We start from the raw sequence: 26765 nt of genomic DNA on the forward strand, positions 1-26765 counted from the left end.
GAGCCATATATACAAGATTTTGATCTCATAATTATCTTGTTAGTTGTTGGAAATGTTTTCTTAGAAGCATCTCATAATTCTAAGATGTTGATCTTGCGATAAACAAAGTATCCTGGACACTGTCGGATCACTTTATGGTGTTTCAATACCAAGACCATCATGTAAATTTAAAAATTTTGAGATTTTCATGAGATAAAAGTATAAATACGAGATGACTATTTCTGTATCTTCGCAATATTCGCAATATTCTTTGTGTAATTATCTTGTGAGGTGGTTTCTGGTAGTTATCCCTTCCGTGCCACGTAATTGTGACATCATTTCTTGCGTTGATCACGCTATTACTAATAATGAAATTTTTATGTCTGTTACTAAGTAAAGTTTCCAAAATGTTGTTTTTCCATTATGACTTTGGCGTCTTGTAATCATGACAAAACACATCAACTTGTGGAAATTTCCACAATTTATCAGTGGCGGCCTGCCACGCCTGCAACAGGTGGTGCCACGTTTTGATATTATATTTCTGGAGCTGGACCGATCATTGTGTGCTGTTGGAATACATATATATCATTTGGTTACGGTATATATGAAACTTGACCGCTAATTGCGCTACCTCTAAAGTTTACTTTCACTCACCTCTGCAGCAGCTGCTCCTCTTATCCATCAATCTCATCTGATCAGCTCGGACGGGATTGATTGATTTGTTATTAATCCCCGCATCTCAAACTCTGCAAACTGCTGCAAAAGAAAAACTCCTCAATATTTACACGCTGCGTTCACAGACCTAAAACATCTCTGAATTTAGAGTGGGAACACAGAATTATGAAAAAGGACACAAACACACCAAAAAATGGAAAATCCACTGAACATCCCCCGACAGCTACCGCCACACACAGGCTGTTATTCTGTGGTAGCACTACTTGTACTCATTTTGATTTTAATAGTTAATTATTAAAGACATTCAGCTCTTCAAACCATCAGGTAAAATTCATGCAGCTCTTGTAATTATGAGATTTTATTGAGATATTTACACGATAAATTTAAAATAAGGTATTTAATAACAATTTCTGTATCTTATTATCACAAGATTAATTTTGTGATTAATTTTAATTGTGAATTTGTGAATTTCATTAGTTTTAATTAAGAAGGGATTTCTTGTAATCATGATTAACGTGCTCCATAAGTGTGACAGAAGTCATTATTACAATATGCTGATGGTAATCAAATCAAAGAATCATGCACAGGAATTTTTATTCCACTGCAGTTTCTTTTGTACCTCGTACTTATGACAAAACATATCAACTGGTTCGAACTCTTGCTCCGGCTTAATTTTATCATTTTATTACGAAATTAACAACATTTAGATCCTCAGACCATCAGGTAGAATTCAAAAGTGCGGCTCTTGTTATTTAGATTTTTACGAGATATTTACAGACAAAAATAATGCAAAATCAAGATAACAGTTTGACGATATGTAAGTAACAATTCTGAGATTTTTTTTCTCTTAAGAGTGAATGCTACATACTTCTGTAGATATCCATGTGGCGTGATAGCTTAAACGTGAAATAAATAAAGCGTGGGGCGCTGCTACAAGAGGTGGCAACTAGCATGGCGCTGTCCTGAAGCTCGACTGAAGCCTTAAATGCCTCCGGTGTGTTTTTTAAAATGCTTTCCTGTGTGAAAACTGTGGTGCATCGCTCAGGCTCAAGATGCAACTCTTCCTTAGCTGACTGCTTCTCCACACGGCTGTGCACAGGCATGTGTTGGAAACTTTTAGCGTGCTGTAGCTCTCGCTCTGCAGTTTGCCGTGGTATCTCTCAGCTGTTGGTTTGGACTCATGTATCCCTCATTGCATGCGCTTCATAACAAGTGTTTTGCATTCTTTTCCCCCCGATTCCCTCTCTTTGTTCCTCTTTGTGTTCCCGCCAGATGTTTCAGCCCATGATTTTGTTCATCCTCATTCTCGTTCTCTTCTCATCTCTGTCATACGCCGTCATCTTTAAGTTGGTCTTTCTCTTTGCGCTTTTCTTCGTACTCTAGTCCGTTTGTTCTTCTCCACACCGTGTAGTCTGTTAGTTAATTTTCCCCCCTTCTGCTTATATTCTTTACCCATTTTCTGTTTTATTTCTGTTTCCCCCCCGCCCGCTTTCTTTCCTCGTCCCCTCACCCTGTTTGTTGTCTTCTGTCTGTTTCGTCCACAATTCACCTCACACATCTCCCCCTCCACCACCACTTCCTGCGCCCCTGTATCCTGCACCTGTCACCCATCCCCCTGACCCCGCACACCCACCGTCCACACCCCCTGCCCCTCCCCGCCCTCCTCCCCTCCCCCCTTTCCCCACCCCACGTCACTCACAGTCCGGTCAGAGGGATGAGCTGGAGTGGCGTCTAGGACAGGAGCGAGGCGTGGAGCCCCAGAGCCAGAGCCAGGGTGGGGGCCAGGCCCAGAGCAGGGGAGCCACAGGACCCACTAGGTACCACAGGCCCCTGGCTTTAAGAGCAGAGGTCAGTGCCTCCTCCCTCCTCCATCTCCCTTCCACCTGTGGGACTGAGTAAACACTGGTTCCACCATGAGCCCCCTGCACGGGCTTTCTGTCCGCCTGGACTCTATTTTCTAATCATTTAAACTGATTTAAATCTGATTTGGTTTCCTCTCTATAGAGCGACAAACTCTTTCTTACACATGGTGAAGTGTTGCTAAACGCAGCTCTGCAGGGCCTGTAGACGCCCCAAAAAAGCATGTCGTTTTTAATTTAATTAATACAGGCAATAAATGGATGAAAGTAATCTAAAGTCATGCTTTTGCAAAATGCATTTTTTAAAGTTGTCACATCGTGGTCACACCTTAGAAGAAATGCAGTAAATGTTGGTAAAGAATGAGGGTCATTATCCAGACAAAGACATTTTTCTGGGTGCGTCTGGAGTTTGTTTTTGGAGTGTCTGTTGGCCCGAGAAGCAGTGCACCATGGTAAGAAAGTCTTAAAGGGATAGTTCACACTTATCCATAGTCAGTGTATCACAAACAGTAGATGTCAGTCTGCACGTCCCCGGTTTGGAGCAGGCTGGACATGGAAGCTAAACAATATACTGCTGTGGAGGGGTTAGCAACAAATGTATTTTAGCCACCTAAAAAAACAGCCCTGCCTAAAGTTTTCAATATCAGTTCAAGCTTATGCTATACTGATAGTATTTTAACTGCTTTGCCTTAATGTCAGACAGTAATTTTCAACATGAAAATGAGGCCGTTGTATGACACTTCACATACAGCCTTTATTCAGAAAAACAGTGATTTAACATTTTTTGGTCTCCTGCTGCATTGGACAGTTGTTTTCTTTGTGTTATTGTGTGACTTTGGCTTTATTTTGAGTATGACATTTCATGCAACAGGTCAATTCAAAGTGTTTTACAGAGCAATAAAATACAAAAAATAAATAATAAAGATTTACAACAAAAGTGTAAAGTATAATAAATTACAAAATAATTTACAATTTTTTAAAAATAAAAATTATTGAAAATAGCAGACGTGCAAACAAGAGGTGCAAAGTTAAAAAGTTTTTTTTAATGATTTTTTTTTTTAAAAAAAAGGTTAGTTTGGATACACCAAAGTTGCACAATAACACAAACTAACTATCTAACTGATCAAAGCAGCAGCAGAACAGCAGCTTCTGTGTTCAGCGAGCTAAAATTACTGTTTTTGTCAGTGGAGTCTGGAGGCTTTGACGAGAGCACAGATGGGGAGTTGAAGTCGTAAACAGCTTCCCCGTTAGTCTGACAGAAAGATAACGTCGTGAAAATACTCTCAATATAGCATACACTTAAACTGATATTGAGTTTTTTGAGTGGGACTTTTCTTAGGTGGCTAAAGTTTGTTTTAGGTTCTCTGTCGGACTCCAGCCTGTTTCTCCAAACTGGGTGTGCACTGACTGACGTGTGCTGTACATGATGAACTGATTTTGGATACTTCATACAACTTTATATTAGAAAATCTGAACTATTCCTTTAATTTGCTCCATAGACAAGCAACTGATCACTTTTACAGGTACAGGTCAATTCTGAGAAGTTTTTACTTTACAGTTTATTTACCGGAGAGAAAAATAAGCTAAAAAAAAATCTGATTTCTTTACCAAAGTTACAAATGTATCTATTGTACTTCTACTTTAAATCCATTTAAGGTCAATTCTGAGGCTTTCTCACATCTTAACAGAAATATTTAAAGTGTCTCTCTGAGCCATGAACAATAAAGTTCGCTCATTTTAAATAACAGAAAATCAGATTTTCACAATCAGAAGGCCGCTCGGTCCAGCATGTCTAGTGACACTCCAGCAAAAGTCACTTTTTAAATGCTGAACACAATTTCACTTCATTCACTCTCTCTACTTTCACACTAAATATCCACTCCTACAGCCACTGATCTTATTTTTTATCTCTTTTTGGTTTAACATTTTCTGTTTGCTTTTTTAAATTCACACCATGCGCCCCTGGACATTTTGTGATTGATTTGTACTCTTTTAAAGAAGCAGATTGCATTTGTACTCGAGGGCTTTTTAATTTGTCGATTGCACGTTGTGTTATGAATGTATATCTGCCGGTGGACAGTTTTTCGCCCTCTGAAACAGTGTGAGGCAGCAGCCATGTTCAGCTGCAGCGGATCGACTTGTTAGGCGTATGTGTGCACTCAGTGTATCACGGCTGAGTCTGCACTCTGCACTGATGCCCCCTGGCACCGGTTCATCACTACCGGCTGCACCGTCATGACTCGACTCAGCAGATTAAACGTATGTAAAAGTGCAGCTCACACAAAAGTGTCACAATACACTTAAAACACAAAATCAAAGAGCGCAATCACAGCCGGCGAGCGGTAACCTCGCTGCAGCGCACATCAGCTCAGATCTCTTAAATCCTTCAGTGACTCGGCTGTTTAATAAACCGGCTGTGTAATCGCTGGACACTGTGATTCATAATCGCTGCCTCATGCTTGTGTTCATAGAGAAATTGCCCCGTTGTTACGTAATGCGGAGCGCTGGCAGCGGCGATGTGACACTTTACTGTTACAGTTACAGTTATGGCACATTCGTGTGGATTTCTTTGTGTGCTCTCTGCCGCAGTGTAATCTGTGAGGTGAAGTGAATGAATGGAAAAGCGGCTCGGATATGGCAGGATTAGCGCTGCACTGTAAGGCCTGTGTGATTTGCATTTGACATTGGGCTGACAGGGAGGTGAGCCAGGGTCAGCACACACTGAACGGCTCAACTTACTGTTAAGAGGCTGCGGTGAGCGCCCGCATGCAGGATAGACGAAAGAAAGCGCATTAAAAGCCGCTGCAATTTCCAAATTGTCAGAGTCTGAACTTTTTCGGAGGACAGACAGGGATGTCTTGTAAGTGAAATAAAGAAGAATCATTACATTCATAAACATGAGCATCTCATTTCCCCACAAGCATTTTTTCACCTCTAGTAAAAACATTAAATCTTAAATGTATTCAGTTTCTATTGTGATTGCTGTATTTTTCATGATTTATATCTTAAAGGGTAACTTCAGTATTCTTCAACCTGAACTTTATTCCACTTTTTTTTAAATTTGTCGAGGCAAGGTTATTCATGTTGCATATTTCAACGATAAGGCAATTCAAGGTGCTTTGCATAAAGCATCAAAAGCATCAAGACATGGTGCAAAAGAAGTTCATTATAAAAGGACATTGGAAATCTGAAAGAGCTTAAAAACAGAACACAAACAAGCTAAGAAATTACTAAGACGTATGAAATACAAGAAAGGGTAAGAAATCAATAAATATTTAATTTAATAAAAGGCGATGGTAAAGAGAAAAGGATAGAACCGAAAGAAACGGGCTGCAGTCTAACCATTCAGGCCGTTTGTGCCTCATCACGTTACGTCCACTGAAAGTATTTGTTGTTGCCGTTGACGGACTCAAGTGTCCTTCAACATTACGGAAAGGAACCTTTACGTTAAGAGTAAGATCATTTTTTGTTTAACTAGAAACTGCAACAACATCGCTTTAACAAAACCCACCAGACTTCATTTAAATAAACAGATATTTTATTTATAAACAAAACAGTTGACAAAATAAAACTCACAAAAGTCGTCTTGGTTCGTCTTTACACGTTTCTAACAATCGCCAACTCTTGTTTGGTTGAAATAAAACCTTAATTTATCCAGTTAGATGTGAAAATATGCTGACTGTGACATCCTAAAATTACAGTTTATTAAAAAGGAGTATCTTAACCTTTGACCCCTGAGCAAATTTGTGTAATTTCTTTCAAAAACATGGATAAATCAGTGAGCAAGTTGGTAAGAAATGTCCTGCAAATTGCAAAATTTAGAATAATATTTTTTAAGGTGTAAAGGTAAGGAAAATTTTCTAATTGTCATAAGATATTTAAATTTATTTTACATAAAAAATACAATTTTAAGTAGTTTTTTAGGCCATTTCCCTGTCCTTTTTTCTCTTTTCTTTTCTGCTTTTTTCTTTTTTTTTTCTCTAAATTTCTGGTAATTTTCTTTCATTTTTTACTAATTTCTAGCAAATTTTTGAGTAATGTCCTTTTTGTTGCTCACTGCCTTCTTCCCAATTTTCTTTTAAAGAAATCATGCCTAATAACTAAAAAATGCTGAGGTTTAAGTGAGTTAAACAGAAACGATCCAACTCTTGAACAAAAAAGTCTATCTCTGTATAGATTCTTTCCATAATGTTGTCAGATACTTAGAATAAAAAATCTGAGCCTGTCAGTGGCCAAAAAAGCGCTTTAATGGATGCAAACTGATGCTGCACAATTGCCCTGAGTGGTTACATTAAATCTTTTTGCAGCTGCTGGCTGCAGCGCTCTCTCTCGATACCGGACCAGTTCAAAAACTGCTGCTCCCATTATTTGCTTGGATACAAAAAAATAGGGTCCAGGTTGAAAAACACAGAAATTTCCCTTTAAAGTGCGTTCTTGGATCTAATACCTGTCACAAAACAAGTTTTTTTGGTCACCTTTAGGCAGAATCAGACGAGCTGTTTACGCCTGTTTGCAGTCTCTGTGCTAAGCTAAGCTAACCGGCTGCTGGCTGCAGCTTCGTATTTTGTGGAGAGACACGAGGCTGCTATTGATCTTCTCTTTTTCATAACGTCGGACTATTTCTATATTTTCGTTTGAGGTTTGATCAAAAAAGCCTTGATGAAGAATTTATTTAGTCGCGATCGAAATGTGCAGCATTAAATTATCATCACATCCTGAGACGGTGCAGAAGAAATGTCGAATGGGTTTCTTCTTGTGTGAAGTCAGATCTCATTTGTGGTTTCTCGGTCCTCTTCGGAGAGTTTTTTAGTCTTAAATTGAAAAGGGCAAATCAAGCGTAATCATCTCATACACAAATCTTTGTGATTTTGTTTGACTGTCAAATAAATCTTCACGCAGAGAGAATAACAGAAAGACAGTGAGATATAAATATGAGATGTAATTTAATTTTTAAAGTGTTGTTGAAATGACTGTGTGTTGTGCTGTTGTGGGTTCAGCTCCGGGACACGCCTGCTTCTGACATCCAGTTTCGTCTGGATCACGAACGAAGGCTCAGAGCGGCGACGGAGGAACGGGAGGCTGTCACTTCTCTGCCTCAGGTACAATAATAATGCAGTCAGTCACACCGTACGAACACGAGCCTATAAGAACATCGGTATCACACTTCAGTTCTTCTGCTATCTCTGCTAAAGTTTGAACATGATTTTAATTAAGTGTCACCACTGCAGAGGCAAAAAAGTTCTATATTAATATCCAAACCTGCATTATGTTTAAGACTTAGATTGATAACAGCTGTCCTTGGTGCGTCGCTTGCAGTTTGCACCAAAGCCTCTTTTTTGTGGCGACTCTGTCTAACACAAAATGATCCTTTTGATCAATTTTTAAAGAGAGAAAGAAAGAGGATGTTAAGTTTGGGTCTGTATTTTATAATATGAGCTTTTTGTCATTTTAAGCACACAAAAACATTATTATTTCATTATTATATCATTGTTATTTTTGGACGTTTTTATGCCCCCGTGTCGATATCGGGGCCGGAGGCATCATGATTTGGGGGTTTCGAGTCCATCCATCCATACCATTGTCTTGATAATCTCAAGAATTTCCTTAAATGGGACACAAATGTCCACTAGGACTTCAAAATGAAGTGATTGGAATTTGGTGGTCAAAGGTCAAGGTCACTGTGACCTCTTTTGTGTCATTTTCGTGAGTGCAATATCTCAAGAACTCCTTAAAGAGAAATTCGTTACATCTGGCACAGCTGTCCCCTCAGACTGGAGAATGAAGTGATTATAATTTGTGGTCAAAGGTCAAGGTCACTATGACCTTAAAAAAGATGTTTTTGGCTCAAGAATCCATACGATGATAATTACACAATATAAAATGTCTGATATGATAAAATGATGAAGTGACAACATTATATATATCCAAAACGTCAAAGGTCGACTTCACTGTAACATCATAACGTTTTGCAAAAACCCTTTTCCGGCCTTTACTCAACGCCATAACTCCGAAACAGAAGGGGAGACTTTTGGTCAGATCCTAAATTGGTGACACTGATGAAAACTTGAAACGGAGCTGATTGTAGAGATCGTCTGTGCTGACGGGGGAAAGATGTGTGCAAAAATCCATGTTTTCACAGACATGGATGTAAACTTACAACTGCAACTTGATGCATTCAAGGAAACATACAAATACGAGGCTATACTTCTAGTTTGATCCAAAGAAAGTATCATAAAATATATTTATTATTAAAAAATGGCAGCTTAATTCTCTCTCAACCCACTATTACTCAAACATTTCATGAGGCCAAATATGAAAAGAGGAAAAGACTTAAAACTGCACACTCCTCACATCACGTCAATTAGTTACTTACTTACCCTTAAAAAGTATTTGAATATGACTGTTTTTCCACCTTTTATTGAATATCTGAATCACATCTTTCCCCTGATCCCTTCAGCTGCAGGAAGACGAGCGTCTGCGTCTGGAGGCCCAGCGAGGAGGTCTGGAGCTGCAGGGACTCCAGACTCACGAGGTGCCCTGGCCTCAGGAGAGAGCCATGCTGCAGCAGGAGATCCGCCTCTTCAGACGCAACACCATCATCTTCTACATGAAGCTCAGGTGGATCCTCATGCACTGGAGGCTCAGCCGCAAGGACGACTCCGGAGAGGAGTCGGTGCACGCGGAGGTGAGTCAGAGCTCAAGAAAAACCCAAATATACCTCCAATTTATAACAAGTTGGAGGTGTATTTTTGCCAAACCTTCATTTGAATATGAGCTGTTGCAGCTGATTCTGAGGAGTCTCAGTAATGACAGATATATAAGATCGATCAAAAGATTTATATAATTTGTCAAATATCAATGAGACTTTCTGATTAAATAAAGCACTAAAGCATTAAAGTACTAATTTAAACTAGAAATTGCAGAACTGAGGAAGTGCTGTCATAAGTGAGGAAACACCAGAGGCAGAATAAACCAAACAAAAAAAGAAAATAAAATAATATTAAATAAATAAAAAATTGATAAAATAAGATAAAAATAAAATAAGTAAATAAACAACAGGTAAATAAGGAATAAACAGGTAATTATATAGCTTAAATGATAATAGTAATAATTAAAGATAAATAACTACAATTCTTAAGCTTTAGATAACTGTGACAAGATAACAGTACAAAGTAAAAAAAGTAAATATGTTAAAAATGATAAAATTATATATAAAAAATATTATTAAAACTGTGGAACAGGTTAAAATGTATTAAAAATAAATAAACTATATAATAAAATAAGATTCATAAGTTCATAAAAAAATAAAGTTGACAGCCAAACTAAAAAAGGTAGGTCTTGAGTTTGTTTTTAAAAATATCCACCCCCTCTGCGGCCCTCAGGTCCTCAGGCAGGCTGTTGCACAGACGTGGACCATAGTAACAAAAAGGTGCTTCACCATAAGTTTGTGTTTTAATTTTTAGGACTGTTAAAAGGCCACTGCCAGAAGACCCTGAGGGTACGAGAGGGCTCATAAGATAAAAGCAGATCTGAAGAATAATTAGGACCAAGACCATTAAGAGCTTTAAAAACTAGTAAAAGCTAGTAAATATAATTAAGGTACCTTAAAACCAAAAATGTGTACGGTGCAGTACCGTTCTTAATCCACAAAGCACTGAAGCATGAAAACGGCAACAAGACTGTGATTTATCCCGAACTTTGTTCAGTCCTGTACTTCCCAGCATGCTGCTGGTTCGGCTGCAGGCCTGATTGATAGTTTGGTTAAGTGGTCGGCCGCCTGATTGAGCGAATTCATTTGTTGTTCAGCTTTTTGGTTCAGCGATCAATGTTTCACATTTTCTTGTTTTTTTAAGCTCCTAGTTGAGATTGATTTATGAGATTTAAGTTTTTCTTTTGTTTTCTTTTTTTTGAATGCTTACCTGATAAGCAGTCAGAGCTTTGCACTGCACATCAACCAGAGACCACGGAGCAGTTTGTGATTTTTCTGTTAACTGAGATGCGCTATCGACCCATTTTTTACTGTTTTTATACGAAAAGCAAACCTACTTTTCCTACTTTATTTACAAAATATACACATAACTTTGCTTTTTTTTATTGCTCACTGTTTATGACTCTACACAGCGTTTTATAGGAAAATCCTGCGTAATAAACCTTTCATTTCTCCTGATTCTGTCCTCACTGATCTGTTTATTCATGCAGCATTTTGTCGTGAAACCAAATTTGCTCCTGCAGATGGTGCAGCAGTGAGGAGTCCACGTGTACCTCACGGGATTTTTACCACCTGCCCTTGACTTGCCTTTGAATCCCTACAGAATATTTTCTCAAGTCAAGTTTCTTTTCAAAGCCCATAATTACCATTGCTGCTGCTTCACCGTGTAAAATAAAATGGTGGCTGTCAGTTTTATAAACTTGGTGAAAACAAGTACGAATGGCCTGGTTCAAATGTCCCCATATATGGACTCACAGACTTCGATGTTTACTTTTTATTAGTCTCGTTTCTCCTAAACTCAGGAAAAAAGGAGAAAGTAAAATGAGAAGCAGTACTGCATGTATTTTAGCCTGTTTTACGTTCGTACTTGACTTTGTCATTTTCAATTTGAAAATCTTTTATTGTAACATCATATGACAGAAAATAAGAAAAATCAATATGTCCCCTCTGAAGACAAATAGGACACAGCTCACCTTTGTCTTACAGGGAGTCAATAATAATAATAATAATAATAATAATAATAATAATGAACTTTATTTTTTTTCATACATAAAATGCACCTCAAAGTGCTTTAAATGTGAGAGGGCTGAAATTTAAAAGCTAACTATATACACACACACACACACACACACACACACACACACACACACACACACACATATATATATACATATATATATATATTTATAAAATAAAGTCATGATACATAACATGGACATAACACACAACCATTACTCTGGAAAAAGTTTCAGACAGGCCAAAGGTGAAAAACAAATAAAATAAATATAAACATAAAAAAACTATTAAACAACAGAAGTCAGAACAGAAATAACAACCATAATGTGCAATAAAAATACATACAGTCACAAATTCTTAAGAAATGTGTTTTTTTTTTCATCAAGATCTAACTGTTGGTTCATTTATTCCAAAGAACTAAAACTAAATATAAGTGTGACTGTGTGAATGTGACAGGTTGAGTGTATCCTGTGAAGGACTGTTTAAAGACTGGAGACTCATCCAGGGTTTTCTTTGCCTTCTGCCCAATGCATGCTGGGAAAGACTCAGTGACTGTGAGCCTGAAACAGAAATTGTTGGTACAAAAACAAAAGAGAAAAAACTGGGTGCATGAATTAAAACACAGGCTTTTCATGGCGTGTCATCTGTTCCAGTTTGAGAAGTTGGAGGGCATCCCAGAGTTGGGAGTGATAATGGAGCAGGCGGAGGCAGATTCGGATCGAGACGACAGACTGTGTTTACCGCAAACTCCAGGGGACGTCCCCGACACCGGGCCCATCATCCCTCTGCCGTCACCTGATCGACACCTGCAGCATCAAAGACAGGTGCTCACACATTCATGACTCCTCTGCTGAATTTTATTCAAACAAAACCAGAAAGAATCCCATTAAATTCAGAAACTAATGTTTGGTTATAAATGAAACATAGCATTATTTAACATGAGTTTTGGGTTCATTAACCATGTTGTGATTTGGAAGCCTTCAGGCAGAAAGACTCTTATTATTCTGAACTCCTGGTGAAAAATGAAATGCAGTGCAGATAAGAGGGTCCATATCATTTTAAACAATCTGCGCACAACTTTCCAGCAGCTTGAAATCACCTTGTTATTTTGTTTTCACCGGTCTGTTTAATTTTTAGAACTTTGTCAAGTTGTAGATCAGCCTGCTCCCACTGAGTGATATCACTGTGTAAAAAAAATCTCTCCAAATTCTTCATTTTTATGTTATTTAATAAAGCAGATGAATAATTTCAGCTGGTTTTAATACCTCTGTATCAGTGACAGTCGTGATAGGAGACATTATGTCTTAGGGTTGTACATCTGTTCATCCTGTTCTCATGAAGGCAATATCTCAAAAATGCCGTGTGGGAATTTCTTCAAATTTGGCACAAACGTCCACTTAGACTCAATAATGAACTGATAGGAATTTGTCAAAGATCAAGGTCACTGTGACCTTGTCTATCTTATTCTTTGACCATGATTTCTTAATGCTTCTTCAAATTTGGCACAGACGCCTTCTTGGACTCAAGGATGAATAGAAATTGCATCCATTGTATTTTTGTCAACGTGATATCTCAACCACACTTTGAGGGAATTTCATTAAATTTGGTGCAAACGTCCACCTTCTTGAAATATCACAGGCACGAAAATGAGACGGACGCAAGGTCACAGTAACCTTGACCCTGACCACAGAATTCTAATTAGTTCATTGTTCAGTCCAGGTGGATGTTGGTGCCAAATTTGAAACAATTCCCTCAAGATGTTCTTGAGATTTTTAATGCATGAAAATTACACAGATGAGGTCACAGTGACCTTTATTTTTGACTTACGGCCACCAAAATCTAATCAGGTTATAATGTAGTCCAAGTGGATGTTTGTGACAAATTTTAAGAGATTTCCTCAAGGCATTTTTGAGATATTGTGCTCATAAGAATAGGACAGATGGTCAGGCGGACAACCCAAAAAACAATGCCACAGCTATCATTGGAACGAAGTAAGAAATAAGTTTAAAAAAATAGAACCACTTCAGTAATAGTATGAAGGAAGAATATTATGATTTATAGTATTCACAAAAGAATATATTGTGTGATTTCATATGTATGTACACACACATATATTGAACAATATAACTGTAAAGTTGTAGGACAAATAAATTAGTAGTAAATGATATTTCCTCTGGTGAATTGGGGTATTGAGTGAGTTTGGAAATGTAGCTTCACCTTTAATTATTTCTCTCATTCATCTTCATTGTGTTTGTTTGGCAGCCGTTCATTAGAGCTGTTTGGCACTGTATGCAGATGAGAATTTTGGCCTAGATAACTAGTTAGAGGCAGTAATTATTTTTGAGTACACCCCGTTTTTATGGTTATTGTTCCAACAAAAACATGGACTCTCAGTTACATGCAAAGGAGACAAAAGGAGCTTCTGTTCTTCAGGCTGCCGCGTGTTTTGGAGGAGGAGATTTTACCCGGACATAGCGTGTGTTGAGATCTGCTTTCAGTACGTCAGCCGACCACTTTGGCCCTCTGTAAAACTAAAGAAAGTACGTAAGCATTTTGGGTCGGATGCATTATTAAGCAGCCCTAAGTGCTCTACTTTGTCTCCATGTTTTGATTTTTCCACAACATCATAAAAATAGTTTGTACAGTGATCTGACATTCTTTTGTTCCTCTGTGAGCAGGTTTTCCAGCTTTAACAAGCATGCCCAGTAGACTATATTAAGCTTTATGCATGAGAGCAGAAATGCAGACTTGCTTTAGTAAGCATTTGCACACATGGCTACTACAGCAGAGCAGATGATAATTCCTGCAGCCAGGGTGAGATAATAGTATGTTAAGCCGCTGAGAGGTCAGTGAAAGTTTTCACTGAAGACTTGGATGTGATTTAGGCAGTTTGGCAGGTGGTGAGGAAAAATCCTGATTCATTCCCTCTGGATCTGCTGATGTATGATACTATAGAAGTGCTAAAGTATAAATACTGTAAATACTGTAGATGAGATGTTTTGACCTCAGTGTTACTTGATTTTCATCTCATTTGGGGCAAGAAACTTTATGCAGTATAAATGTAAAATCACTCCAAACAGTTCTAATTACAGTTACAGTTGCAGGCCTTCATAATTACACGAGTTCTCAGATGAGCTTGAAATATCTGGAACTACTCTTTCAATAGCAAAATGTAATTTTCTCAGTTTTTTTTTTTTTTTGCAAGAGGGCCGACAATAGAGGTTTCCTCCTCGTACTCTGGTTTCCTCCCACGTCAAAAACATTCCTGTGAAATATTTGATAAATATACACATGTATATTTGTTCCATCTTGTACACACTCCCAGGAGCTGACTACTGCTCCTAAATATTTGTCGAGGATGAAAATACTAATGGGGAAAGGTACAAAAATGTGATTAGAGCATATTCTGATGCCGTTTTCGGACATAATTTCTGTTTATAGAAAAACAAGCCAGTCTCTGTGAAAATTTATAAGGTCCATTTTTTGCTTTTAGCCCTTTTTGGGGGGGTCTGGGTGTATTTCTTCACATCAAGCCTTAAATTAATATTTAGTGACACAAATGGGCTATTTTTTGATGATTTTGGACCAACATAAATAAGACTGCTTGCTGTTTGGGGTAAGCAGATCTAGCTGCAAGGGGCAATAGACACACTGTTGCTGCTCTTTTTGTTGGTGTGTCCGTGGGATTTCAAGGACAAGCTGGCAAACAGTAGTGATACTGAGATTGTTGAATCTCAGATGCTGAGGTCGCTACTGGTTATTACTTTGGTTTCAAAAAAGAAAAAAAAAGAAGAAGTGCGGCACTTCTTCTGCCACTAGACGGCAATACCTGTGACCAATCACATCTGAAGCACTTTTTGCACTTACTAAGGGTTTTTTTCCTTAAGTCTAAATTCTTGCTTGTGTTGTACGTCGCTTTGGATAAAAGCGTCTGCTAAATGAAATTGTAGAATTGTAGAAACAGGTGAACCATAGACAGCAGCAGGAACAGAGGTCTGTGAAAACTTTAAGGTGGTTACTTCTCTTTCTATATCTCTTACTTATTCAGACTCTCTTTCAAACTCAGTGCAGATGTATTTGGTCTTTTATTTTAGTGCTGCTTAAGAGGACATGGAGGGTAATTAGTGTAGGCGCATCATTTCACCGTGCCGGTTAAGGAGCTTGAAAATGGTGTTCCCTTCAGTGTTGATCGGAGCTAGGAGCGATAAAAACCTGTGTCTACTGCAGAGTCATTCGACGCGGGTGTGAATGCCGATCGTTTTCATTGTCATTACATCAAAAAGCCAGATGTTAGCGGGTGGAATGAGGCTATACTGGTAGCAAACTGGTAGCCGGCAGGTCTTTTAAAGGTTGTCATCCTTTAAAAGACAATCCTCAATATTTTTAGACTTACATATTTTTAACATCATGGAAGTCATTCAATAAAAAATATTTTCTGATGCTTTTGTGAGGCATATCTAGATACACAATAGTAGAACAAGGATAAAAATAAAGTCTGTTGTGGTTGTATTTGCCCTTAAAAAAACTACCTGGTTACATGTATCCTTACTTTCCTGGCAACACTGTGCTGAAGTGCTCTGAACTTTTAGCACCTGAGCTTAGTATCGTGTTCTCAGCCACGGCTGGCAGAGTCAGCGGCGCTGTAGCGGTATCTTGAGGTGATGTTTTACTTGCTGACTCCTTTGTGCTTCAGTGCCTCCTGCCAAGACCTGGAGAGTCTCCACAGCAGGAGGCAAACATCTCTCCACACACCTCTTTGAGCGGGAAAACACGCTGCTCTCTGCGCCGTCTCAAACCTCCTGCACCATATTTGTACTAAAATCAATTGTAGTTGTTCAACAGGATTTTTGTTACAGCTTTAATTACTGTACTACAGAGATGGATTTCACCTAGTTTAAAGTTAGGATTTTTGAGCACAGCGTTAAATTTGGTAGGGCTTGTATCCAACCAAAGAAAATCTTGGTCAACTAAAGTTCTAAAAAATCGATTAGTCGATGTGGGAAAAAAATCTGCAGTTATCTCTAGGTTGGGGTAATGCAAGTTTCTGAGTGCGTAGAAATGATATGTGGTTGTATACAAAAATCTATGTCTAAATTCATTTTTTTATATTACCTGTAATCTTCTCACCGTCTCACTACTAAACATTGAACAGGACTGATGAAAAAAATCTGACATACTGGGAACTAAAGTTAACTCTGGGGTCTACGATGGCATACACAACATAATGAACATAGTTCTCCCAAAAAAGTAAAATCAGTCATTATCTACTCACCCATCACCGGCAGTGGAAAGTTGGGTGATGGAAAAGGGATTGAACTCATCTCCCTAAAAATTTAAGCAATACATACATAATAAAACCAAAAAATGTCTCTATACTGCTTGTCTGAAGTAATTCAAGCATCCTGAAGCCCCAACGTGCCAAGTTGTTTTGAAAAAGCGTCACTGGCGTCATGTTTTTAGCCTTGTTGTAGCCTGTAGCTCCTATTATGGGAGAGGCGTTCATGTATGTGCGTCTGTGTTTACATGCGACATACAACAAGGCTAGAAACATGACGCCGGTGACGTTTTTCAAAACATCTTGGCACGTTGAGGCTTCAGGATACTTGGATTACTTCAGACGAGCAGTACGGAGACATTTTGTGGTTTTAGTAAGTATTTTTTAGTGTTTTGATACTGGTCACTGTTTACTTAAATTGTTTTATAGGTGAGTGCGGTGCCTTTTCCCTACAGTGTTTTGTGAAACTTTACCCAATTTTCCATTGACATGAGGGTAAACAGATAGACTTACCATTTTTAGCCCAGAAGCTAATGTTAACCACTCTGCCACTCCAACAACGACTCCGGTGTGATTGTATCTCTTTCCAAATTTTTGTAATCCAGCCTTGTAGTGTCTTTTGGGGGGATTTAGTAATATAAATCAGACACTTAATGTCTTCTGTGATTATTTATCTGTTTTCCAATTAGAGTTGGAAAATGTTTAATTTTGGGTAAAACACAATGTTTGTCACTGTCACGAGCTATCCAATCACAGTTTATAATATATATAATCATCTATTTGTACAATATTTGTGCCTTAATGGCAGGTGTTAAGAATAGATAGATGGGAAAGGACAAGGATAAAAACAGAGGAGGAGCAGGAGACAGATGGGAGACAGGATGGAGAGGTTGTAGACAAATTGATTTATAAAGCACTTACAAAGCAGGTTCATCCCAAAGTGCTTTAAAGAGAAACAAAGGACACTGGCTCAGATAAGCCTCTCAAGATAAGGACACAACTTGCTGAACTCACAGTGTTCATGCATGTGTCCTGAGTGTGCTGGATTAACCTTTCCTAAATGTGTGATTGTTTTGTCTGAATCCTCTGCGTGCAGTTTGGGGAGAACCGGCAAGTGCTGCAGGCCCTGCGGACGCTGCTGGAGGAGTTTCGGGAGGAGCTGCGGGAGGAGGAGACGCGGCGATGCCAACTGCAGCAGTCCTACGTCAATGACAAAGCCGCCTGGGAGGTCAAGTGGGCAGAGATGAAGAGCCAGTTCGCCCAGGTACAGATGGCGTCTCAGCGCCCACCTTAAAGGGACAGGACACAATCTGGTGGAGGAAACTAGCAGCGCGTTCAATAAGCAGCGAGGTGACAGTAAACATGTTGCCTTCGCCACGGGTGAAATCACACTCAGGGCGAAGCGGTAACAGGTCAAAAATAAATCCTTTTTATTTTGTCATCCTGTGATTTCAGGAGAACAATAATTTTGAAAGTGCAGCAGTAAAATTAAGTTGTGTCTTAATCTATTTCACAAGTGACAAACAAATGGACAGACTCCAATTCATAATCGCCACTCAACAATTAAATTAGAAGAAGGAAGGACAGCTTCCAATAAGACAAGAAAGAGATGAATCACCTGCTTGGCACTTTGTAATCGGTATATTCTGTCACCGTGCAAACTAATTAATTCAGCATTGTGCCTAATTGTTGAATGAGCCTCTAAGCATTTCTCACTGAACTCAAAGCAGATGTTAATATGCCGTCTTTTATTCCTAATGGGAGTGTAAATACGTTGTGGATCCCTTACAGACTGTCTTTATCTCAACTAATATGAAAGTTGATATCAGTCATTTTATATGGAGGCTGCTGATTTATGTCAATACCATAATATTCTAATTCACACTTGCAGTAAAGCTCTCCAAGATTACAAAAGTTTTTTGTTTCTCCCAAACTGTTAAAAAGATAATAAGATAAATAAAAGAGCATTTTCAAATATGTGGGAGACTCAAACTCCTCACTGGTTATGTTTACATGCACACTGATATACCATTATTATTCTGAATATGACAATATTCTGAATTTAATGCGGGACATGTTAACAGCATATTTTGTTTGGATTTTCTGAATTAGGCCTTTTCCAGATTTAGCATTTTCTGACTAAGACATGTGGGATACGTCAACATTATTTTGGTTTTAATAGCACCATTAAATGCACAGTTACTCTTCCGCTGTTTTGAGTTCATTGTTCCAGGTAGTCGTCCGAATATCTTTTTTCAGGCTTCTGATTGGCCAACGTCTTTCATCCTCTCTGTGTCAAATTATGGTTACATAAGTGGCATTAAGCCACTTAAGAAAAAAAAGCAAGACATTAGTTAAAAAAAACAACAAATTTACTTGAAAATTAGCACACAAAAAACAACACTCTAAACAAATGGAACAATATAAGAAACGATGGCTTTAAAGTTAAATTAACTCTGTAAAATAATTAAAAATATATCAGCGTGTTTATTATAAGGATAGTTTTTAAGGATAGTTTTCTAAACCTTTTTTCTTTTTTTCTGTGTTTTCAAAGAAATCAAATCAATTTGCTCAGGTATCAAAGGTTTAAATACTTGTTAAAGGCATCTGACAGCAGCACAAAGGAAGTGATGTCGCTCCAGGTTTCAAAGGGTTAAGTAAAACTTTGAATGCCGGTATTTTACTTGTAGCAGAGAATTTGCTCATACTGCACTGCTACTCTGACAGAAGTAAAAGATTTAAATGTTTTCACCCCAATTCAACCAAGCACATGCTATTTGGGTTGCATTAATATTTCACGGTCGAAAAGTCCAGTACTACGTTCGCAGTGAGCGGAGCAGCACTGGCAGGAAAAAGTGTGTCACAGAAGGATGTTGAATCCATGTTTTCTGGTACAGTTGTAGCCTCAATGTCGGCCGTGTCTGATTTCAACTTCAGATTTTCTTTCTGTTTGAGAGTCGGAGCACGGCCAGCCAAACAACGCTCGCGATCAATTCCAAGATATTGAAAGTTGTTTCTTGACCACAGTGTTGACACCTGCGGGGGCAGAACAGCGTCTTTTCCGCAGCGATATCTGATAGAAAGTAAACTGAAGCTTTGGGCACCAATTAAGCAGTTTGATTTATTGGAGGAAGATTATCTTTTTAACTCTCGTTCTCTTAATCTGAGCAGTTTTTATATGGTTCATATCCTTCCACAGAGCAGAGGTCACTGAGGGCCTCGACAAGAACTAATTTACTTAAGTTTCTTCTGATAACACCGTGTTGAGTTCTTTTCTTGCTTCACTGTGCTTCGTCCTGATTAAGACTTAGAAATATGCCCCGAAACTGCTTTTTTTTTACATTCAGGAGTATTACACAGCCCAGCAGAGCAGAGCCGAATTGGAAATTACTCTCACCTGTGTATTTATATGTGGATATGGGATCATTTTTGGAGATATTAATATCAGGCAGGCTCCTGTTTCATACTTACTGGCACGGTGTCAGGCCTCCTAAATAACTGTCTATATTTATAATGTCGAACATGTTGGCTCTTGGCATTCAGTCAGCAGCTATTACGGTACATGTTATCCTCTCCAGCATGTAATCAGACAGTTTCAAACCCAACATAAAAGTGTACAAGACAAACATTTGCAAAGGGAGTTATGTAAGCTGATGTTTCAGGGCAGCCTTGACTCGCTGTTCACACAGCGGCTCCAGTAGCTGCAGACTCTGGTTTGTACCATTATGTTGCTGCATCAAAGCCCGTCTGAAGATTACAAAGCTCTGCTCTTCCAGAGTGGCTTCCCTCTGTCGCTTTGCAGCTTTGAAGATTTCTGCAGTGCATCTGAATCCTCACTTCATGTCCTTCCACCAGCGAGTGGTTTAAAATATAAATTTGGGAGGGCAGCGCTGGTTCAAGTTTTAACCCTACTACAAACTGGTACCTTTTCATAATCTCATTGGTTTACTTTAGTTCTTTTTACTCAGAGATTGCGCTACCGGGCCGCAGAACCTATCAAAGGTATTATCCAGTGTGTGATTTTAGACAGCATGCCGGCATCCCAGAAGCAAAAAAGCATGACTATGGATGTATTATGAGGCCTGGATACAGGGTTGGAGGTAGAGCTTAGATCAGGTCCACCCGCACAGTTTCTGTCCAAGCCAGAGCCAAGTCTGACCCACGGCAGCAGTTTTGGGCCCAAACGTGAAAAGAGGTCTGTAGTATAGTATTTTTTTTATTTCTTCAATCAAAAGTAGTTCCAATACAGTTTGTGTTGTAATTTGGTTGATTCGGTCCTTCAAGTTGAACCGTTTTTTTCCACGTGCTGGTCCAGATTATATGTTCATCATACAAGTATTTCCTAATAACACTGCTATTTTTGTCCTCATTATCTCTTTGTGTATGCGCTGTACAGCGTATTGATGACGTGTCTTTACTTTTCGACCAGCTGGAGGAGGAAGCACAAGGCAAGGTGCGAGGAGAAGCTCAGGGAGGTGAAGGGGAACCGGCCGAAGACCCCGAGCGAGCCTTGAAGCTGGAGCGCGAGGAGCACCGGCGTCTGCTGGCCGACAGCCACAGCACCTCCCTGGACCTCCGCTGGAAGCTGCAGCACGGAGAGAAGAGGTGGAGCCGCGAGAGGGGCGAACTGCTGGAGCGCTTCGACCGGGAGCGGCAGGAGTGGGACGACGGCATGAGGGAGCTCCACCGCAAGATGGAGAGGGTGAGAGACGGGAGGAGGTGGAAAGAGACAGAAGACTGAAGGACGGGGTCAAACAGGGATAAGAGGAGGGGAGAGAATGAAGAGAAAAAAATACACATTAAAAAATGAGTGGATTAAAGACAAGTCAGGCTTATACATCAGATATTTGATAAGTCAATCATTAGAAAAGTAATCACAGGTTTTTGACAAAATAATCTCATTTCAGGGTCCATTTAGTGGCTGCTCTGGAGCCTGTGATCCTTTAGCAAATAGAAATCAGAAATGTGGAGTTTTAAATTTCAAATTTCCATTTTTCTGAGCTAAGCACTTCACTTTCTCTGTGGCTTAAAAAAGTTTTACTGCTGTTTCTATGGTTTATAATGAACTTTTAGTTTCAACCTTCCAGCCTTATTCAACCTTGTGTAGGAGTCCCTAAAATGCTAAAAAAAAAAAAAAACAATGGAAATATATGTTTGTTTTATTGTTCATTTCCAGCCACGGCTAGTCTGTCATTCCCATTTTTGGGAACATTATATCTCAAGAACTCCTTGAGGGAATTTCTCCAATTTTAGCACAAATGTCCACATGGACTCAGTGACGAACAGAGTAGATTTTGGTGTGCAAAGGTCAGTGTGACTTCTTCTGTCTCATTCTTAGCTCAAGAAGAGCTCCAGGAAGGTTTTTTCAAATTTTTGCATAAATGTTCACTTGGATTCACCTGATTATATTTTGGTGGTCAAAAGTCAGGATCGCTGTGACCTGCTCTGTCTCATTTTTAAGAATATGATATCTCAAAAAGGCTTTGAAAGAGTTAGAGCGAAATTTTCTGGCCATTACTCAACGTCATATCTCAGGAGCAGAAGGGGAGACATTTGGTCAGATACTGAAATGGTGACACTAATCTTGGGTGTCCACCTTGAAACTGCTCTGATTGTAGAGATCTTCTGTGCTGCGGGGTGAGAGATGTGTGTGAAGTATCCATGTTTTCACAGACATGGATGCAAACAAGTGCAGCTTGAGTAGTTTGCTAATCTGTGTTTAATATCATCAGAAATATATAGTCAAGGCAAGTAATTTATAGTCCAGGGCATTTTAATGGCCTTTTTTTCACTATTTTTAACTATTTTACTAAAAAATAATCAACACAGAAAAGTACAATTTAAAAAAAAGTATTTGCAGTGCTAAAACCACTTTAAACTTTTCAGAATTTACAGATCAAACTAGAAAAACAAACCTCAACTTTAAGATCTGAAACCTTTGCTTGTTAGGAGATGCATGTGTTTGTGTTAGAGAGAAAAAACTGTGATGAAGCACCCAAGGCGATTATCCTCTCTGTTGCTTGGTACTTTAGAATAGTCTGAGCTATACACAACAAATACTCAGGATTACTGAATAATTGATGTCCTTTGTGAGATTTAATTAGAAGAACTGCTGCGTCTCACCTTGCTTGTGTGTGATGTTTGACGCAGGAGATAGGAACATGAGCTAGTTAATATGATATGAGTGTGAGGGTATTAACATATAAAGTAGGGACTGGAATAATAACACACTCTAAAAATGCTGATGCACTGCTGAATGTGGAGACAGAGCAGAAAGCAGAGCTGCATTATTCACGATGCGTATGCTGCAAACTATAAAGCACAGGTCACCAGCTGAACGGCTCAGACTGTCAGGGTGAAAGTGAATGAGTAATGTGGTTGTTCTCCTTTAACCTCCAGCCTGAAACAAGGCAATTAACCCAAAATGTTGCAGGTGAATTACTCAGTGGCTTACAGTCGAGGAATACAGTATGTAATAATAAAGAAAAGCCGGGGGCCCTTATGAGACCAAAGCCTCCCACTTTAGAAATAAAATATACTGTAAATGTAAAGAACCATACCAGGGGACCCATAAATGTTGAATATATATAATATATTTTCATATCTATACTAGTGTAACAATAAGTAGCAGGAAATGTCAGTACAAAATGCCATAAAACAATGAAATAAATTAAATTTAAAAAATGCAATGAACAATTAAAGAGAAAATAAAGAAATTATTATAATAAATTAGTAATAGGGAAATCATGCAAAAAATAATATCACATTTTAATGACCAAAAACATGTTTTTGTGACTATTTACGACCAAATTCTAATCTGTTCACTGTTAGGTCCAGTTGGACGTTTGTGCCAAATTTGAGAAAATTCCCTTAAGACCTTCTTAAGCTATTGTGTTCAGGAGAACAAGAAGGATGCAAGTTCGCAGTGACCTTGACCACCAAAATCGAATCAGTTCATCTTTGAGTACAAGTGAGCAGTTGTGCCAAATTTTAAGAAATTCCCTCAAGGTGTTCTTGAGATCTTGCGTCCATGAGAATGCGACGGATGAGGTCAAAGTGACCTTGACCTTTGACCTATGATCACTAACTTCTAATTAGCTCATCTTTGATTCCAAGTGGACATTTGTGCCAAATTTGAGAAAGTTTTCTCAAGGCATTCTTGAGCTATTGCGTTAACAAGAGTGGGCTGTATGGAGAACCCGAAAATATGATTACAAGCAGGCAAACAAAGACAAGGTTCCCAGCAAATGGTAATTTTCTTCTTCCAGATGGAAAAAGACAACCACTGATTTTTGTAAAGTGTTTATTCAAAATTTTAAAAACTATAAGCTAATAAAATCAATATAGATAATAAATCCAATATCAGCAGGCTGTAATGTTTTGGACCATTAAAAACAACAAGAAAGTAAATAAATAAAAATAAAAAATTCAGACTTATTGATTTCTTTAACCGTAAACCGTAGAGAGCTCCAGTCTGGTTCTTTAAAAACATTTAAACTGTGATTTAAATTCTCTGACTCGTCACCTCATATCTGTTTGCGTTATTCTTTGTGCAGATGCAGAGAGAGCTGAACAGCCAGCGAGGCGAGGTCATCGACGTCAAAGACGGCAGCTCTGACATCAGAGGCGTGTTCTCTCCTCAGGACAGTCCCTGCAATGCCCCCCGGTCGCCGCGCTCCCCTCGCTCCCCCTGTACGTCCACCCCCATCCCCGTGCCGCCTAAACGCTCCCACTCTGACTCCGAGGCCATGCTGGAGGAGCAGGGAGCTGCGATGAGGCTGAAAGGCCCAACGGAGAACCTGTTCCTGGACGCGCTGTCTCTAGACCCCCTCAGCGGCCTGGAGGTCCCTCCACCCTCCAGACTGGAGAGTGAGAAGAGGTTCCCCTGCATGAAGGAGGTAACGCACTCACATCACTCAACACTTAACAAGTCACCTTTTATTAATGCAGTGCTTTGAACAGCAGTACGAAAATTTGGGTGTGATAGAAAAAGAGCTCGGTCAAATCAAATTAATTTGAGCTTTATTGCTCTTAAGCCATTATGTAATTTACGTAATGGCAATTTTTCACTGTTTTGTAACATTTTATTGACAAAATAATGAATGAATCAGACCATAACAGTTGAGACAATTTCATTAGTTTCAGCTTGAGTTCAAAGCACTCACGCAAATCATAATGGTGCCCAAATGGCACCAAAAACACTATCATAATTTGTTTTATTCGTTGTTTTTGTAGAGGGTTTCCCTGTTTCCAAATGACATATATTCACTAATTTTAAAATAAACTCCTCATATGCCTTTGTGTCGACGATGGCTATGGCTGGAGGCATTATGTTTTTAGGCTGTCTGTACATCCAGTTCTCGTGAATGTGATATCCTAAGAATGCATTGAGGGAAATTCTTTAAATTTGCCACAAACGTCCAGTTGGACTTAAGGATGAACTGATGAGATTTTGGTCATCAAAGGTCAAAGCTACTGTGACCTCATCTGTGTCATTCTCGTGGACTTAAAATCTTGGAAACGCCTTGAGGGAGTTTCATTACATTTGGCACCAACACCCATTTTGACTGTATGAACTGATACGATTTTGGTGGTAAAAGGTCACTGTGACCTTGTGTGTCTCATTCTTGCTAAAAAGATACCACAAGAACCACCTTGAGGGTTTTTTTTCTGATTTGGCCCAAACGTCCACTTGGACTCAAGCATGAACCGATTAGATTTTGGTGGTCAAAGGTCACTGTGATCTTTCATGTCTCATTCTCAAGAATGCAATATCTCAAGAAGGCCTTAAGGGAGTTTCCTTAAATTTGACACAAACGTCCACTTGGATTCAAGGATAAACTTATTAGAATTTGGTGGCCCAAGTTCAAGGTCACTGTGACCTTAAAAAACATGTTTTGTCTATTACTCAAGAATACATACAATAATTATGACAAAATTTCACACAAATGTCTGATATAATATTAAATAAAATAATATAAATTAGGAACCGAAGGGGAGACATTTGGTCAGATTTGGTGACACTAAACTTGAACTTGTGCTGATTGTATAAATATATGTTTACAAGGGGGCATCCATGTTTTTAAAGACACAGATGTAAATGAGCGTTTCGCAGAGGTATACAACTGTGAGGCGTCAATTCTAGTTTTCCTAATGTTGATGAAATCATCTTACACTGGATGCTTTTCCAGATAATTTAACTGCATGTATCTTTTATGTTTCAGGCCCTGAATGAGATTTCAGAGAGAGAAGGTGACGCTGAGAACCCAGAGGACGAGATGGGCGGTGGGAGTCTGCTCAGGTAACCTCCCTGAAAAAAACTTCAAGTCAAATTGAGTTCAAAGAGTATTTTAACGGGTACACTATTCTGTAAAAGCTGCTGCATTTGAATAAATGTCAACAGTAAATACATCACCAGAACTGGTCTGACTGGCTGCAGATTATTCATCCTCCTGCAGCATTTCTGTTGCTCATACATACACATTGATCCCTCAAGAGATCGGCTGTTGATTCTATTAACTGTTACTTGAAGTGACAGTTTTCCCCTGGTGATTTTTCTGTAAAAGTTTCTGTCATGGCGAGGAAGTCTTTCAGCTCACTGTGCTGTTAAATAATTCAGACAGCTTTAAAACATTGAAAAGCATTTAGATGCTTTTCAAAAAACATAAATGCATATTCATGGTATTTATGTCTTTATGCCGGCGAACCAAGGCCAAAGGCATTATGTTTTTCGGGTTTTCCGTGCGGTCCATTCTTATGAACTCAACAAAGCCTTGAGAGAATTGCCTCAAATTTAGCGCAAACATCCACTTGGAGTCAAGGGTGAACTTATTAGATTTTGGTGGTCAAAGGTCAAGGTCACTGTGACTGTTTTTTTTTCATCGTTGTGAAAAAAAATCTTAAGAGAGCCTTAAGGGGTGGGGTTTTTTTTTTTTTTTTTTTTTTTTTTTTTTTTCAAATTTGGCACAAGTGTTCACTTGAGTGCAAGGACGAACTTGTTTTTGGTGGTCATAGGTCAAAGGTCAATGTGACCTCATCTATCTCATTCTTGTGAATGCAGTATCATTCACTAACATTCACTTAGACTCAATGATGAGCTGATTAGACTTTGGTGTTCAAAGGTCAAGGTCACAGTGACCTCATAAAACATGTTTTTTGACTTGAACTCAAGAACCTTAGATAACCAGCTTGAAACTGTGCTGAGAGTAGAGGTCTTCTGTGCTGCCGCGGGGGAAAGACGTGTGTGAAGGAT

At 38.9% G+C, this 26765-nt stretch overlaps 1 protein-coding gene across 4 annotated transcripts in view; it reads left to right on the forward strand.

Moving 5' to 3' along the window:
* The window catches only part of LOC121951533 (microtubule cross-linking factor 1), an 87854-nt gene that overhangs the window by 48935 nt on the left and 12154 nt on the right, over positions 1-26765 (forward strand). For 3 of the 4 annotated variants that reach the window (XM_042497896.1, XM_042497894.1, XM_042497898.1), the window contains 8 exons: positions 2356-2502; positions 7511-7612; positions 8971-9198; positions 11892-12062; positions 17610-17777; positions 20943-21215; positions 24070-24411; positions 25738-25814. In XM_042497896.1, the coding sequence (XP_042353830.1) occupies positions 2356-2502; positions 7511-7612; positions 8971-9198; positions 11892-12062; positions 17610-17777; positions 20943-21215; positions 24070-24411; positions 25738-25814 (1508 nt within the window). The remainder of the gene's footprint in view (positions 1-2355; positions 2503-7510; positions 7613-8970; positions 9199-11891; positions 12063-17609; positions 17778-20942; positions 21216-24069; positions 24412-25737; positions 25815-26765) is intronic. The other variant, XM_042497897.1, reaches the window with a different exon arrangement.

Source organism: Plectropomus leopardus, chromosome 12, assembly GCF_008729295.1.
Source record: "Plectropomus leopardus isolate mb chromosome 12, YSFRI_Pleo_2.0, whole genome shotgun sequence".
NCBI lineage: Eukaryota > Metazoa > Chordata > Actinopteri > Perciformes > Serranidae > Plectropomus > Plectropomus leopardus.